This window comes from Dicentrarchus labrax, unplaced genomic scaffold (genome assembly GCF_905237075.1).
Source record: "Dicentrarchus labrax unplaced genomic scaffold, dlabrax2021, whole genome shotgun sequence".
In the NCBI taxonomy this organism is placed as follows: domain Eukaryota; kingdom Metazoa; phylum Chordata; class Actinopteri; family Moronidae; genus Dicentrarchus; species Dicentrarchus labrax.
The window spans coordinates 25,922,754-25,940,237 of record NW_026136718.1 but is presented as its reverse complement, the minus strand read 5'-3'; the positions used below and the strand labels follow the sequence as shown (position 1 = coordinate 25,940,237).

General features: G+C 38.2%; 1 protein-coding gene across 1 annotated transcript; it reads left to right on the top strand.

Annotated features, from left to right (window-relative positions):
- The first annotated feature begins 4,815 nt into the window (after window positions 1–4,815).
- LOC127350447 (kynurenine--oxoglutarate transaminase 3) lies at window positions 4,816–12,673 on the top strand. Its single transcript, XM_051377104.1, has 14 exons — window positions 4,816–5,307; window positions 5,859–5,949; window positions 6,287–6,348; window positions 6,847–6,991; window positions 7,496–7,645; window positions 7,761–7,851; window positions 7,970–8,091; window positions 8,184–8,304; window positions 9,087–9,163; window positions 9,251–9,340; window positions 9,451–9,637; window positions 11,114–11,187; window positions 11,299–11,385; window positions 11,484–12,673. The coding sequence occupies exons 2-14, from the start codon at window positions 5,860–5,862 to the stop codon at window positions 11,538–11,540; spliced, it is 1,353 nt and encodes a 450-aa protein (XP_051233064.1). The 5' UTR covers window positions 4,816–5,307; window position 5,859; the 3' UTR covers window positions 11,541–12,673.
- The last annotated feature ends 4,811 nt before the right edge of the window (window positions 12,674–17,484 follow it).

Genomic DNA, 17,484 nt, shown 5'->3' with positions numbered 1-17,484 from the left:
TAATCAAGTTACGTTACTTTAATATTGTGATACTTGGATTAGGTTACTGAATACATTTTTTAGCAGGTAATTAGTAACTGTATGAGATTCCATTTTTAAAGTAACTCCCAGCCCCTGATTACAAGTAAACGTGCTTAGTATCTAAATTGCCCCCTGAGACTGTTGTTGGGTGGGTCCAGCAGCACTATTACAAATATTCACTTTTAGGAAATGGAAGGCTTCTCTCTTAACATGTTCATGTAATGTTTTGGAGGAAATGTATTATTGTTTAAAAGTCTAGACCCTCAAACACAACAAGAACCCTTTTCCCCTGATTTGCATTGTTAAAGGACAATTCCGGCGCAAAATGAACCTGGGGTTAATAACGGATGTGTACCGAGTTGGTCCGTTCTCTGGGATATGTTTGCACGCTAATCGAACGTGACCAGTTTTAGCACAAACTGCTAATCAGCTAATAACGCTAGTCAACGGGGCACAGAGTAACGTGAAAAGAAAATTTGGTTGAATAATCCGCCATGTCTTCAGTGTGTGTCCTGTGGAAGCACTAGTCTCTGTTGCGCTCAGTGCTTTCTTCCGACAACAACGTTTCACGCGAGATTCACGTCACATCTCAGAGAGTTCGACTGGTCGCGGGACTGTTTTCCCAAGATGGCGCCCGCCTGTAGACGTGAACGCTACCATTGTTCTAAACTATCTTTTTAATAAACTGTCTGTACACTTACAAAGTTCTCAATGCTTCGGTTTATACATAGGGGCCCTCATTATGCTACCGTGTAAGTGTGGTGCTATTTTGAGTCTTGTTAGTGGTATAGAAATAGCGATTTCTTTTCACGTTACTCTGTGCCCCGTTGACTAATTTTGCAGTCATAGAAAACATACAGAATAGTCTAAAAGAGTTCATATTAAAAAATGATACTGCAATCAGCTCTCATACCTCTGAACATTTGAATACAATACACCAAAACTAGAACAAAAACATAAAAGTGCACCTTTTATTACATTAATATTGGTTTATATCCTTTAGTTATGCGTTGTATTTTATAAGCTGATCACATGTTTTCTTGTAATGTCGCCTAAAATCTAAATTTAAAAAAATAGTTTGAAAATAAAGGTAGTGGAGTAAAGTGTACAATTTTTCGTTCTGAAATGTAATATGGTATAAAGTAGTGAAAAATGGAAATACTCATGAACATCAAAATGGTACAGCATTTGAGTAACTGTTATTAGTTACCTTCCCCCTCCTTCACACTCCACTTTCTCCATCTGCCCCCTGTGCAGGAAGGCTTTCAAGCTGTTTGGAGCACTCAGCTTTTACAGCTGTGTTTGAGACTATTATGACCTACTAGCTATTACAATGACTGACATTTGAAGATTTCCTTTTGCTGCTGATAGACGGGAGTATAGTGCAGGTCCAATGTATTACATTAATAATGAAGAATCTAACTGATTGCCATAAGGAAATTGTCTTTTACTTTCCATCACAGCATGTCTTGAAATGTAGAACTTAGTGGGCTGAAGTCTACTTACTCAGTGAGTCACTCTGACGCCTCTGGACTAGCATACACTGGCAAGATAATAAGATATATAAATATATGTATTCATTCTAAGCATACATCCACTTGCTGGTTTATTAGGTTCACCGAGCTACAACTAATGCAATCTAATGCAACAGCCATGCAATAATCTTACCTTCACAAAAACTGTTTCATATGTTTGATTAGTTTTATGGTCATGGCAGAAGCAGTTGTTTGTGGATTTGTAAAATCACATTGCATTGTACTGAGAGGTATGACTAATATTTTTTCTAATTTATGTCTATGAGGGTATGTTTTGTTTATATATTTGTCCTACTTGAACCTAAAACCACTGTTTGGCACATCATTTGGTAGAAAGACTCTGTACTGTCTGAGCCTGATATCCCTTTTCAACTCAGAAGATAACAAGGTAAGGGATTGTAGAACTATTATTGGGATGGTGAGGGGTGCTGAACCTTATTGTTTCACTTTGTATAAAAGCAGCTAATTCAGTGCCTGAAATGGGCCACAGGTACTGAGTACTGGCACTCTTTGGCATTAATGTCTACATAAATACCCTTCCTTCTTACTAAGTACCACCACCTCTGTTGAGAATGGGCAAACCCACCATTGAGGTCACCAAGGTCTGGACGTCAGCATTTTCTCCGAGGGGTATACAATAAAAGTTGTGAAATAATTGTCTAAAAATAACTACTTTGATTCTTTGATGCCCCTAGCAAGTTCAGTTTTTGGATTGCTGTATTTCTAAAACCCTGCATACAGCAATGCTGGTGAGGTACTCTAAAAATGTCCTTGTTAAAGAAGATAAAAAACAGTAAAATAATTAGGGTTAGTGTCGTGCTGAATTAGGGTACTGGCAAAAAACTGCAACTCTCACAGCATGTAAAAAAAACAACAACATTAAACTGGTACATCTTAATCATGTACCCCAATTTAAACCTTAATATCTAAATAGAACCTCTAATCCTCCAGTTTACACATAAATACAAAACCCTGATACAGAGACAGAATTGTTGTCCTCTCTATATGGCAAAAAACAATGTTATGAACCATAGTGCATGTGAGAGTTGTATTTTTGATATAACTATGTATGTAACTATATTGCAAAGTAAGGTTGAAATGCATGTCAATTTACTCAATAATAAAAGACCTTCACCTGTTCTCCCAAAAATTCCCTTTTCTGACCCACTTTCCCCCAAAATAATTTCCATACAGTCCCTAATGTTTGCTTTATATGATAGGGCATCAATGACATGTGGTAACAAAGTACTCCAATCAAAAAAAGATACTTTAATTAAATTCTATGAAAAAACAAAAACAAACAAACAAAAAGCAAGGACATTTACCTGAAGCATAACAAGGAGTGTCACTATTGACAACACTGAAAAACACCACAACCATGATGTAACTATGATTAAAGTTAAGTCAAATTCTTATATCATTCTCTGCTGTTTACAGTGTTTGCAAAGTGCAGACAGTAAGACAGTAACTATCATAAGTGACCTGAGGTTTATGTACTGAGCTGCTACTGAAAGCTTGACAGGCATTTCCCTGAAAGGCATTGATCTATCCATTACAGAAGAAGAAACAGCTGGAAACCTCTGTAAAGTGAGGAAGAGCTCCTCAGATTAGACAGTGATATAACACAAAGCAGGTGCTCCTGATGCTCCGGTGAAAACTTTCTACAGGTTAGCAAATGGATTCCCAGAAAATCTGGAAACCATTAGAAATACTGCAGACTGCCAGGTGTCATACAGGAAACACTTCTAAACCAATCAAGAATTCAATCACAAGACAGAGCCTGTTGATAATTTGAAACATCCAAGCACTGACAATCCACCAATTGTCCCTCTAGGGACAAATGAAGCTCTACTTGACTAAAGGCACTCAGATATGACATATTCCTAAGACCCTACAGATATATGACTGTTAGCTGGTTAGGCATAAGCAAAACTTGTTAAGACATGTCAAATTCTGTCTTCAGCAGGTCAGCGTGCAGTGGTTTCCTGATCTCAAACAGAGCTGAGGTAACTAACTTAATTTCGATATCCGATATGTAAATTCCACTCCACTCGTTTAGCTGACGCTGTCATCCAAAGAGACTTACAATAAGTGCATAAGTGCTACATTTACAACAAAGGAGAATATATATTTTTTATTTCTGGGCAGAGGTGCAGTGTTAACAGGTGTGTTTTTGGTCTGGATGTGTAGAGTTTCTGCTGTCCTGATGTCAATGGGGAGCTTGTTCCATTGTGGAGCCAGCATGAATGAATAAATGAATTTGTGCAAACTGAACTCCTGCATAATGGAATAACCATTTATTTATATCATAAGCCCTGAGAAACCGTGCATGCGTGTCTGTAGCCTATTGTGATCACCTATTTTGATAAGAATAATAATTAAGAGGTCAGTTTGCACAAAGGTGGCATATGGTGCAAAAATGTTTTTGTTTTTTTCGTACAAACTTTAAAATCAGTCCCCCATGAAGCTTTGGTTATACAATAATCTGCAACAGTAATAAGTTAGAATGACAGGAAACAAAGAAGTACAAAAAACTAAGTAAGCAATCAGAAAGATTACTTATCTCATTCCTAACATGTAAAATCTGAATTTTCTCGAAGGTGCGTGAAGTGGACATCACCGTACAGCTGTTCCGTGCAGCTCGGGATAATGCTGCCTTCACGGTTCTCAAGTAGAAAGTCCTAGAATAAATTCCCGTTATGTGAGTGTTGCGTAATGAGAGGAAACATGTCCATTGGCCCAAATAAAACTATTCTGACGCAGTGACCGGCTGCAGAAAATAATAATAATAATAAAATAAATGTGTGTCAGACAGGTCTGTGTTATTTAAACTGATTATCCTCAACAAGCAAATACTGAAGAGGAAATACACTTAAAGCAACCCTGCTCTATTTCTCCCGATGGTCCCGTCGTTTTTATGCTACCTGAGTATCACTGAACATTAAAACCACATTTGCGTCGTTGACCGTGACCTACATGTAAACACTGCCATTTTCCACCAACAGTAAACGCAGCACCACTCTCTCCAGCCCTCGACGACGTATGATACCGTACAGTATCCACCTCCTGACCGCTGACCGCTGGAGTGCTGAGCCCTGTTCTGGCAGTACACTGTAACTTCAAGTAAGTTGTGGTTGCTGACCTGGTGCTGGCTTGACTTCTGTCAGCAACCGTTACATGGTAGGTGTTCTTTAAAGAGAGACTGGTGGCAGTAGTTGGAATCACTGTAAATCATTACAAGAGAAAGCTAACAGGACACTTTAACAGCCATAAGTAAATGTCGCTACTGCTGGCTAAAGCTACGTTAGCTCGACGGCGCTAGCGTTAGCCAGGCGGCGTGATACGTTGTATGGATGTAGCTAACGATAACACACGGTTTACTGACAACATGCAGGCTTCATGTGGTTCAGAGGACTAACACAAATCTGCTGAGGGCAAATCATGTGGACAAAGGTCTCCCCGACAGTGGTTTCATAATAGCTGTAGCGGATAATGGCATTGTTTATAGCGAAGGGCTACGTCTGGTTGAGGCTGTGTGCTGGACTGATGTGTAGCATTCTGGCGCCATCTAACGTTACTGTTGTAGCTTCGCAGGACTACTGTAACTTCAATACAATAGTGAGGGACAGCCGTTCACTAGTTCCTGGAGACCAAGGTGCTCTCTTCACTTACTTTTTGTCCCATCAGCTATACAAAACTACTCTAATTCATTAGTCATATTGCAGAAAAGCAAAAACAGCAAAGACCAGAGGTTAGTAACTTACTGTACTATTATTGATTTAAGCTACTTGAATGTACATTATGTGCTCTTCTAAATGTGTTCTTTTTTACCTTGTGTACATATGTTATTGGATTGTCATTAAAGGTGTTGGGGGGAAAAAACCCAAACATACTAAAAGGTGAAAACAGAGAGACACAGCGTTACATTGCCAGATTCACTGAATTATTGTCACATTATCTGTTCTTTCACGACTCCTTCCTCCTCATTTCAGAGTCATTTTATTCAGCTATATGTTGAAGAGAGAGGTAATATATTGGTCTGATATTAACACTGACCGACCTCTGGTGACGTTTGTTGCAGTTGGTGTCCTAAAAAGAGCGGTGCAGTGGGAAATGTCAGTTTCATGAACTTTACAACAACTGCAAATAGATGTGCATGTAGAAAGATACAGCTGAGCAAGCGTTCAGTGTGAAAGAAGCAAACATGTATGCAGAGCATTACCAGCTATCACAGGGGAGCACCATAAGCAAAAATCTTTTTCATTGTATTTCTCATCTCTCTCTCTCTCTCTCTGTGTGCAGCATGAGCATAGCACGACAAGTCCTGAATTGCTTCAAGTTTGCATGTCGTTCAGCTAACATAAGCTGCAGACGAAGGTTGTGTACTTCACAGGTAAGTTTATCTCAAATCTTTGAATTTAGCTACTGTGCATAATATTTGGTTGGTGATAAACTGATTGGCAGGACTTACTGTAAATGAGACAAAAGCTATTTAAGTAAATATAAGTAATGTAAAGTATGCACCAATGTGGTCACAACACTTACAAAACCACTGACCAAAGTCCTAGTGTGTTAATGAACAGCACCATACGTGGAAGTTTAATGATTCTTTTACTTCTACCACCCAGCTTGTTGGAAAAGTATTTACATTGTCGGTATTGCAAGAAGGTAAAAATGTAAATGGATCCTTTAATAAGCCGTTAATTTAGTATCTTGGTTTTGGGTTGCAGCGTACAATGACCTCACGGCACACTCACTCAAAGAGAATTGAAGGACTGGATAAGAATGTCTGGTAAGTGAAAGGACAGAACAATTCATCTCTTTGTAGAGCACAGCAGGAGAGGAGTTTCGTTTGCAGACCTCTGATCAAGTTTCCATTTTACACTATTCTTGTATTACATGAAAGCCAGCCAGATCGCATGTTAGAAGAGCAAAGTAATTCCAGCAAGTAGGGTGTGAAGTACAGTAGCCTCATATTCTTTATTTCATTTTGTTTTGATTCATTTCATTTACACAATTTAAAGGAAGTGGGGGATCTGTATACAAAATGACTGATGTATTTGTATTACTGGCCTATAGCTTAAACCATGTTTCTTCCATTATTCACGTGTTTAAAAACAACATGCAAGGAAAACACATATAGGTGACTGTGCATGTAGCAGAAGAAATGACAGTCAGTCAAAGCTGATATACAACCATTGCAATAGGTTTAGTTTAAAAGATGGTTTTAAGAATTTGCCCTTGGGTCAGGAACAATTTGTGATCTCGCTTTATTTTATTGTCAATTAAGGGTGGCGTTTACATCATTGGCAGCAGACCCATCCGTTGTGAACCTGGGCCAAGGCTACCCAGACATCCCTCCACCTTCTTACGTCAAGCAGGCCCTAGCAGAGGCGGCATTAGTGGACAGGATGAACCAGTACACCAGAGGCTTTGTAAGACACGAATACAGAACGCAAACTGTTTTTGAAACAGGTTATTTAAAATTGCTTATAAATCCATCTGAAAAGGAAAGGTGTTGCTAAGAGACTAGAGACAGAATTTGATGCTTTCTGTTTGACCTCTAAAGGCCCCTTTACACAGTCTTGACAATTGTAATAATGTTTATACAGCACAGAGGCCTGTCACATTGTGTGAGAGAAAATTATCGGTGTTGGACATTATTCAATCAAATCTCACAATTAAATTTAAAAATAATAGTTGATTATTTGGTAAAATTTTGCATTGCAGAAAAGATGAACTGTAGTTGATTATTGTCATCTTGTATCCAACAATACACGCTGGTCTTTCAAAGCTGCAGTTTGTAAGTGCTGAGATAGGAGAAACCACTGAAGTTAATATCAAGTACCAAGTTAAAATGTACATTATAATACTGTATTCAATTAAATATTTGCTATTGCTATTTTTTTAATAACTTATGTCTTCTGTTGATTTACAAGGGTCATCCATCTTTGGTGAAGGCCCTTTCTCAGGTTTATGGGAAGGTCTACGGGCGCCAGATCGACCCCTTCAAAGAAATCCTGGTCACAGTAGGAGGTTATGGTTCTTTATTCAGCACCATGCAAGGACTAGTGGAAGAGGGAGATGAGGTAAGGACATTTCTATTGTCAACTGGGCCATACATTTATAGACATTCATATATACATTCACAAATGCGCTTCCAGTATTTACAGTATATTTAATGTATCATGTTTTTTCCTCCAGGTCATCATAATAGAGCCTTTTTTCGATTGCTATGTACCCATGGTGCGAATGGCAGGGGCCAAGCCTGTGTTGATACCGTTACGCCTTGTGAGTTTAATCTGAAGTCTGTATGTTCCATACATGCAGTATTTACTTTACCTACTGTACGCCTTGTGGATGTTTGTAGGATTTACACGCAATAACACAAAATGTCTTGTGCAATATTTTAGAAGTCCGGAAAAAGACCATCACAAGTGCCGACTGGTTTCTTGACCCAGATGAGCTTTCCACTAAATTCAACTCTAAGACAAAGGCCATCATCATCAACACCCCCAACAATCCTATTGGGAAGGTAAGTATACATTAGTCAGCACTCTGAGGAAAACACTAGTGACTTGACAGAGAAAACAAGTGCTTTCAGTAGTTCCTGTCTTCTTCCTGCAGGTTTTCACCAGAGATGAGCTGCAGATGATTGCTGACCTCTGTATTAAACATGACACACTGTGCTTCAGTGATGAGGTTTATGAGTGGCTCGTCTACAGGGGACACCAACATATCAAAATTGGCACGTTTTCAGCGCAACCTACTGTTACATATGCTACTGTCATCTATCTCTTTACATAATAGAGGCTGCTCTACTCTTTAAACACAGATACAGGCATCGATATCTCTAAAACATGCAGCATCACTTGCTTTAGGGTCCAGTCGCACCAGAAAGTTGCAAAAACGGCAAAATGCATTCACATGTCCTGTGTTGGTGAAGAAGCACTGTAACTACTTGCAGGGCTAGTTGGCGTGCTACTGTGGCCAGAAAGCTAACTGGTGAAATGCTTTCCTTAGCCGGGTACTGATTGATTGCATCACAGAGCTTTTGCAGCCATTCTAGACAGTGCTTGTGATTCCACCAGAAGTGCCGCACTGTGTTTCAGAGGCATCCCAGAAGTGGCTCTCTGCTCTGCTACGTAGAGAATACACAGCTGGTCTGTTTTTGATAGAAGACCCATCAAGCTGCACAGAACAGATCTGGAAGTAAGACACAGAAACAGTGTAGAGAGTGGGGGGGGGAATGACACACAGCAAAGGGCCACAGTTCAGAGTCCAACCCTTGAGTGCTGTAACCAGGACTAGTTTGGTTGCAGCCTCACACAGTCTCATCCAACACTGAGGAGTATGTATTTATTTATTTATTTATTTACTTACTGCACATTTCTATAGAAAGCATCTTTTTTGGCATACAGTTATGTTCTTAAATTTGACAACTTAAAAAATGTTACACTTTATTCTTAAACATTTTCTCAAATAAATGAAAATTTCCTGAAGTTTTAATATTATTTTGTTTCTCTATAGCCACTCTGCCTGGAATGTGGGATAGAACAATCACTATCAGCAGTGCAGGGAAAACATTTAGTGTTACTGGGTGGAAGGTAAGAAATCTGTATATTTGGAACACAATTTCTAACAACCAACAATCAGTTCTTGCATATCATGTAGTTGAAATTTGTGTCTCCTAGCTTGGTTGGTCTATAGGACCTGAACACTTGATAAAGCATCTTCAGACCGTCATGCAGAATACTCTGTACACCTGCCCAACACCTTTACAGGCAAGTTTGCACAGCTCTCAAAAAATGTTCCTTGAAATCCATAAAAGAAAGCAAAGGATCATTTAATTATATTTTCAGTCTGAAACCTGTATCTGTGTGTATGTCTTCAGGAGGCCGTGGCACAAGGTTTGCTCAGGAACTTTGATCTTATGGGTCAGCCTGAGTGCTACTTCTCCTCACTGGCAGAAGAACTCGAGGGCAAGAGGGACCGCATGGCTGCCATTGTGAAAGAGGCTGGTATGACTCCCGTCATCCCAGAGGGAGGCTATTTCATGCTCGTGGATGTCACATCTCTCAGTGAGTTACAGTGCATTTAAACTGACATCACTAGCACTTTTACACTGGTGTTGCTTGCAAGCAGGGCTTTCAGCTGCTCTGCCCCCCAACTCTGGAACTCACTCCCACCGGACCTCAGGAACCTGGACTCTCTCACAGTCTTCAAATCAAGACTAAAAACTCACCTATTCAGAACTGCATACCCCACTTAACTCTCTACATTGTCTTTTTTTATCTGTTTCTTATTTCTTACTGTTTTTACTTTTTATGTGTTGTACGGTGTCCTCGAGTGCCCAGAGAGGCGCCTTTAAATAGAATGTAGTATTATTATTATTATTATTATTATTATTATTATTATTATTATTAAGTAGTGTGGATACATACAGCTTGGTTGCTCATTCTAATGCTAATTTAGTTTTTCCTTAACAATTTCAGATTTCATGTTGATGTTATGTGCTTCACAGAAATGATTTCAGAAATGTGGGATATGCCCATAGTCTTAGGGCTTTAGGAGCGTACTTTGGACATTCAAATGACACTCACTTGGAGGTTTTACTCCAGTATGTGACACACGGCCTCTTGCCTGTTTATGGTCAACTCTTGTTTCTGGTCAGTAGAAACACACAGGTCAAACTCCTCTTTTGATGCCAAGAGGCAAAATGGCTTGAGCGCCTCCAGCTGTTCCACTTTTGCCACTGCACTTTGAAAAAGAGGGAAAGGGAAAGAAAAGTAGGAAAATTCATTAGAATATATAGTATTATTATATATATTATTGTATATTTTGTATATATCATACTATATATATATATATATATATATATATAGTGCATGCTAACATTGTCACTGTGATGGGAGAGTTACCAGATATGTTTAACATAGTAGCTCAGTTTAAAGAAGAAGAAAAACAGGGCCCTTTACCCATTATTGTCATATTCTCATTAATTTAACATACATTGAATGGAAATGTGTCCTTTGACACATGAACAGGCGGACCTACGTTTATTTGCACCTAAGCATCTATTTGCATCCCTTTTTAGAGTTAAAGAATGTGTATTTTCAATGCAGGAACAAATAAACTCACAGCAATTGTAGTAAAAGTTAAAACAATTTTCAGTCATTTTAAAATAGAACTCAATGATTGACATTCATAAAACATATTTATTCTAGGGGACTACAAATATAGAAAAAAGTATTTTTTGTAAAACAGCTTTGAAATGAAACAGCTTTTAATGTGTAATTTAATATTTAGACAGGCAAAACTTGTTTGAATTAGAACTAAAATTCAGATATTTCTACTGGACATATCTCTGTATTTGGATAAATCCTTCATAAATTTGTACCGGAAATGCTTCCTGCTTCGCCTTATACCAATAAAAAAATGTTTTTTAAATTGAACTTAAAAAATCCTGGTATTTTACCAACTTGGAACCGGATCAGCTGTGGGACTGACCCCAGCCCTATTGCTGACTATTCCTCTATGCTCTGTGTTCATTGCAGATCAGGACCTGTCACACATACTCGATGATGAAGCATATGACTACAAGTTTGTGAAGTGGATGATTAAAGAAAAGGTAAGTTCATTTTTTTGCCGCCTATAATATACAATACTGCAATTCCGTACTGACGCTGCAGCCATTGTTTTTATTTTTTGTTGCTGTTCTTAATAATGATATTATAAATAGAAACTGGCAGCCATTCCAGTCACAGCGTTTGTTGGAGATGAGTCCAAGAAGCAGTTCGAGAAATATATTCGCCTTTGCTTCATTAAGGTAAATACAAAAACACAGCACATCCAGAATGATCTTGTAAAGACTATTGTTGGCGTTGGAGGTGTTTTCATAACCTTCAGTTGTCTTTCTCTCAACAGCAAGATAGTACTCTGGATGCAGCAGGGGAAATCTTAAAAAACTGGAGTAAGGTTTAATGCACAGTCTGAAGACTCTGTGGTCAAACTGAAGGAACAGCATTTGACTACAACATTACGCACAAACTGGAAACTGGTAAAATGTTGATAGTGACATCAGCAGTAGTAAAATCCTGTATCCTGATTTAAGGGAGAGAATCCTCAAGTCAACGTAGCTGAAATGGATTGTTCTGATATATCAACTAAGGCAGTGGTTCTTAACCTTTTTCATTAAGGGGCCCCTTAAGTTTGGGCAACATGAGCAATTTGGAGGAAGTTCTCGCAGATTATTTCCTTTGAAGCATCAGAGTTTTTGTTTTCCTGATGTTTTTAGGAACTTTTCTCTTCAATTAACTGTCTATATTATGTATAAATTTAGTGTTATCTTCTCCCTAAAACTTAACTTAAATAATAATCTAAACATTGAAAATTACAATTCCATTTAGTTTTCTTTACAGAAATGAATAAAACGCTAGGATGATGTAGGCCTGCTGTATATATTTGTAAAGTTTTTCTTACACCCCTTAAAATCTAGAAGGCCTTGTGAACCCTGTGAAGCTATGGCAACTTCTAGTGGGGGTCCCAACCACCAGGTTGGGAACCACTGCCCAAAGGTGTGAAGTGAGATGTAGTTTTTATCCATTATCCTATTGTGGATGTGCACAACTCCTTATGCCTTCCTATTTTCATACTGTATAGACTTAGTATTTTTATATTTGCATAGGGATTTAACATTAAACTTTGACTGAGGCTCTCTGCTGTAACTGTGCCCTGTCTTTAATTTCCAATAAAACCATGAAACCCAGACACAGGTCCTGGGTTGAACTGCTGTGTGGCACTGATTGTGACAAGGTGTATTTTTTGTTTTGGTACTATAATAGTCCCAGATAGTGTTAAGCCTGGACATTGCCGGGGGTTCATATTTGGCTTCTATCCCTCCACTTCTTTCCATGGGCTATTTTCAGTATAGCTAAATGGCATAGCTGGACAATATGACTAGTAAGCCACCATAAAATTGCTTTAAGAAAGGGTTTCCCTAATAAGAACAGTGATTTAGAGTTGACCATTATTAAACATTAAATGTTTATTATATATAGTAAAAACTGAAAGAACCTGTATAAGTTATGTCAATATGAATAAAATGTCATTATGTATTTTGGTTTTGAACTTGTCACTTTAAACAGACATAACTCAAAAGGTATGGAACATTAGAACATCATAATGAAAAAGGATAATAGAACATGGCTCCACTTGCAACAGGTAATAATAAATATAGGAAGAGAATTACTGAGGGAGTAATGTAATAGAAATGTAGGCAATAAGGTCAGATTCATATTTCCATAAAACTGCTGTAGCATACTAAGTGAAGACATTTTTTTTTCATTGTTTATAGATCGGACAGACTCAGTTCTTTCTACATTTAATTTTAAAAGGATCAAATGATGGTTCTATGGATGTGACATTTCCATAATAAATGTAATAAGTTGACAATTCTATATATCCAGAATACGGATGTGTACTGACAAAGAACAGAAGTTTGTCATTTATTATCAGTATCCACAAATGTTGACACATTTGTTGGTGGGGCAGTTTATGCACAATAATGTTCTTTCAGTTTCTTGGGTTTGACTAATGTATTTGGGAGAAGCCATGTTGTTTCCCAGTAAATATTTTTTTTAAAAAAAGTAATTTTCCTTTTGCTGTAGAGATAATTCCTCATATGTTTGTTGGTACATTTGTTACTTTTATATTCATACTATTAACAAAGAAAGTAGGGTTAAATGTGTATAATTCTTGTCTCTGTGTGGCATCTCATCAACTGAAGGATTCCATTAGGAATAGCATTTATTATTGTTTTTTATAAGCGACAAGAAAGACTTTAGAATTAAGAAAATCCTCATAGCTGAGAAGTTGAGCTTCTGCAAGAAGAATGATATTTCTGTCAATCCAGTTTTGCAAATGTAAAGATGTATTCTTTCTGGAAGGCCATTATGTGTTTGCATGTGTCTAGTTCCTGGGCCGTGAGTGAGAGACTGCAGAGGGAACCCGCGGAAGGAAGTTCACGTTCAACAGAAGACAGATGCTGAAGTAACCAATTAACACTAATTGACAATGTGACAGTGTGACGGATTCATAAAGATGATGTAACTTCATATTGTTATTCATGAGTTCTCGCGGGATTACCGCTGTGCACTAACCAGTTAAACTGGCACCTTTTAGATATATCAGGGCTAACGTTAGCATCGCTATCAGTCAGCCGATGCAAAGTAGAAAACAGGAACGTTGAACGACATGTTCCTGTTGTGGTTGCTTGTGTCCGGTCAGATACTGTACCTGAAGTAGTTAACAGTATTTCTGTATTAAATTAAAATACAGCCAACGTTCCCCCTGAGAACGGTCAACTTCAGGCACAGGAAGACAACAGGCAAACCTTGTAACTAATGTTACAGTCAACATAAAGTTACTTTTGAGTATATGTCAGATTAGTCTTTGACATATTTAACCATGTCAGTACTGAAGTTAAAAGATCCACATGTGGCTTATATGAACTTCCAATTTGCTACATGCGTTTGAATAGCCTAACGCCTTCTGTCATACCTTACCATATATGGGCATATTCTTATGCTGTGACCTCACCGGTGAAATCAGCCTATCAGTGGGGAGGACATGCATTACACAGTGCTGTAGTCAGAAACTATACACTTTTTTGTTACTCATGTTAAGATTGAAATTATAATGTGTGGCAGTGGGGAACTCTGTTGGTTGGTTTGAATGTATAGCCTACATTTAATGTCTTGTAGTTGAGATCTTTTAAGAATGACGTGTGGAGGATGCAAAATGAAGTTAAGTTAAACACAAAGCATTGAACCATGAGCATTTTGGTTCACTCACACAGATGTTAATTAACCACTGGATTAGGCAGAGCTAAAATGGGGACAATCCTTTTTCATTTTGACATTTTGACATCTCTGAGCACCGTGCATGCAGGTTACATTTCTATCCAACTTGATCCCTACATGCTCTGACTTCTTGCAAACATAAGCAAAGAAAACCTCATGATATCAAGTCAAAGTCAGCTTTAATGTCAATTCTTCACATGCACCAGACATACAAGGAATCGAGAGGACGTTTCTCACTCTCCCACAGTGAAACAGATAAAGTGCACAGGCAGATCAGACATTTCCTAATACTAAAATTTAAACATTCAATTTCACAACAGACAATAAAATATACAATAATATAAAATATACAATACTTGTGGTAGTGCAAAAAGGCAGATGGTAATGGCAGCCGAAAAAGTATGTAAAATATATTTGTAACAGTAACAGTGCAAAAGAACAGTCAGTAAAAAAAAAGTAAATAAATAAATAGCAGCCAATTTTAATCTATGTGGAATGGGGTGATAGTAATGGTAATACTAATAATAATGATCAAGGCAGCTGCTTTCTACCGACAGCAGAACTACAGGGCATGATGGGAAACGCCTAGCTCTCTGTGTTGGATCAACAACATGGTGTTCTACAGAAACGTTTCATTTTTCTGTTTAATTGCAGAGATGTTGATTTTATTATACGGTTTATTGTGTGAACAGAATAAGTGTGGTCAGTGCTCACTTTTATCACAATGAATACATTCAGCTTCATTTACAAATAGCTTTCAGACTGCATACAATATGTAATAGTTGTAGTCTACAACATAAATCTTTTTGAATTCTTAAGGTATAAAATAATACAAAACCTTTGCTTAAAAGTGAGCTGTGAGGATTCTTAAAATGACACGTGATGTGAAGCCCTGACAGTCTAATTATCTGACAGATCAATAATGAAACGTATTGTTTTATATCTTCTCACTGTGAATTTTAATTATGGATTCATGTTTTGAGTTTCTTTAGTTTGAGAGCGACAGGCACAGCAATCAAGTGTGGGCAGCTGACTTACACACAGCAGCAAACTGAGAGGATGGCATGTCTGTTGTAGCCCATTTAAACTCGAGTGTAAAGTGAACGTCATGATGATCACAGATAGCCTAAATAGAATTTTAATAGGCTACTCTGTCGTATAAAAGAACATAATTACAACAGTAATTATTGGAGACTGAGTACAAGCTGAACAGATTGGTCTAATAACATTGAAATAAATCAGAAGTGGATGTAAGGGCATGTGAGTGTTTCTCTGACTTCCTGTTGAGACTGTGAAGGCTTTTGGAAACTTCCCATCTTCACTGTAGCTTTCTGTAGCTTTGCACCCTGCTGCCAAGGCCTGCTCACGTCCCCTTTCCAAGTGAAACGCGGTTCAAACGAGCCTACTGCCATGGCTTACTGGGACACTTGAATAGAGCCTTAAGTAACAACTGTGCTTTTCCTACTATGACAAGTCAAAATAGGCTCATTTGAGATGAACTGCGCCTCGCCTGCAAAGTGGACAAGATCAGTCTGCAGCAGCACGACTTAAACATATTCCACCTCTCTGTCAAACGTTGTCATCAAGTTGTAATTTGGCTTTCTTATAACCTTTACTGATTTATTTATATATGTAATTACATATATGTGGATAAATGTATGCGTATCTGGAATTGTATTCTCTCCTTGGTCCTTTTTATGTCTGAATTGTAAAGCACTTTGTAGTTGCTTGTTTTGAAAATAACCATTATTATTTTTATCAACCGCACAACAAATGTTTGTTTTTCAATGTCTGATGACAAAACAAAGAAAAGTATAATTCTGTTCTTCTATAGCAAATTCAGGCATATGTTTACAGCAGGATGCATGAGAGCTATTGTACAGGGCTCGAAAGCAACTTTTCACCACCTTCCCAAAACTCACAAAGGAAAGCGCTAACATGGTTCCACAGCAGCAACACTGACTGCCTCACTAGCGCACACTGATTAATCATTAGTTAACAGATATAACCGTCATTGCACATCATGAGACAAACAGTCTACAACCTAGTGTTGAATGTTACAATTACAGAGAAAATTAGGATTTTCTACAAAATGTGGTCAAGACTAAGAACCACTCTTTGATCAGGCTGTAGTCAGGAGTTTCCCATCAGACCCTGCGTTTTACAGTTGGTGGAGAGCAACTGGGGCACCTGGCTCTAAAAACTGCGACTGCCTCAATCTTGTGAGGTCGTTGTTGCCCATGTGTGCATGAGCAAGAGCAAGTCAGGATCAAGTTGGACGCAAATCTAAGCAGCATGCATTGTGCCGCGGTTGCCGGTTATCTATGCTGTGCAGGCCTGGCTCATCAGCGAGCCTAAGGTCCGTTGTAAAAAAGGCCAATTGTGAAAGCTTACCAAAGTCCATATTGACTTCAGTACTTGTATCATTTTCAATTCAGCATAAGATGGTTACGTATGTTGATTAAAAAATGATATATATATAGATGCTTCTGCAGAAGCCGAACAGAAGGAAATACCATGTTAATGTTATTAATTACACCCGTGTTTGACAAGTTGAAATATCTCTTGTAAGAAATAAAAAATGGCAAAGGTCTAAGTTGTCCCACCCTAACAGGTGGAGTAAAACAGGAGAGCTAGGTAGATGTCAGGTGGTAATGGTCTGAACATGCCCCCACAGCTCTGATGAGAGCTTTAATCAGGCAGACTAAGTAAAAACACTTGTGGGGGTGTATCAGTGATGTGCAGGACTTTTACATCACTTGCCAGTGTACAGCTGTTGCTTACATGAGGGCCATTGACAAGGTCTGTCACTATCCTATCATAACAAATATGACTGGAGAAATTGAAATGTTGTGTAAAAGTGTAGCTATGTTTTTTCGTTATGCCACTGGAATTTGACCCTGGCCAGGCAGTTGCTGGTTGTAGTCTCTTATTCAGGGATGTTAGATGAACAGTTTGTGAGAGTGCTTTGTAAGGCAGCAGTCTGCTTCACTCTACTGCACCAGTTAGGCTGGTTTTCTCCTCTGTCAATTCAGAAGGGCTGATTGTTAATTAAATATTTATTG

Coding starts and splice junctions, on each gene's coding strand:
- LOC127350447 (XM_051377104.1), top strand. CDS start 5,860: ATGAGCATAGCACGACAAGTCCTGAATTGCTTCAAGTTTGCATGTCGT. Junction 9,164..9,250: donor TTAGTGTTACTGGGTGGAAG/GTAAGAAATCTG, acceptor TGTGTCTCCTAG/CTTGGTTGGTCTATAGGACC. Junction 11,188..11,298: donor AGTGGATGATTAAAGAAAAG/GTAAGTTCATTT, acceptor TATTATAAATAG/AAACTGGCAGCCATTCCAGT.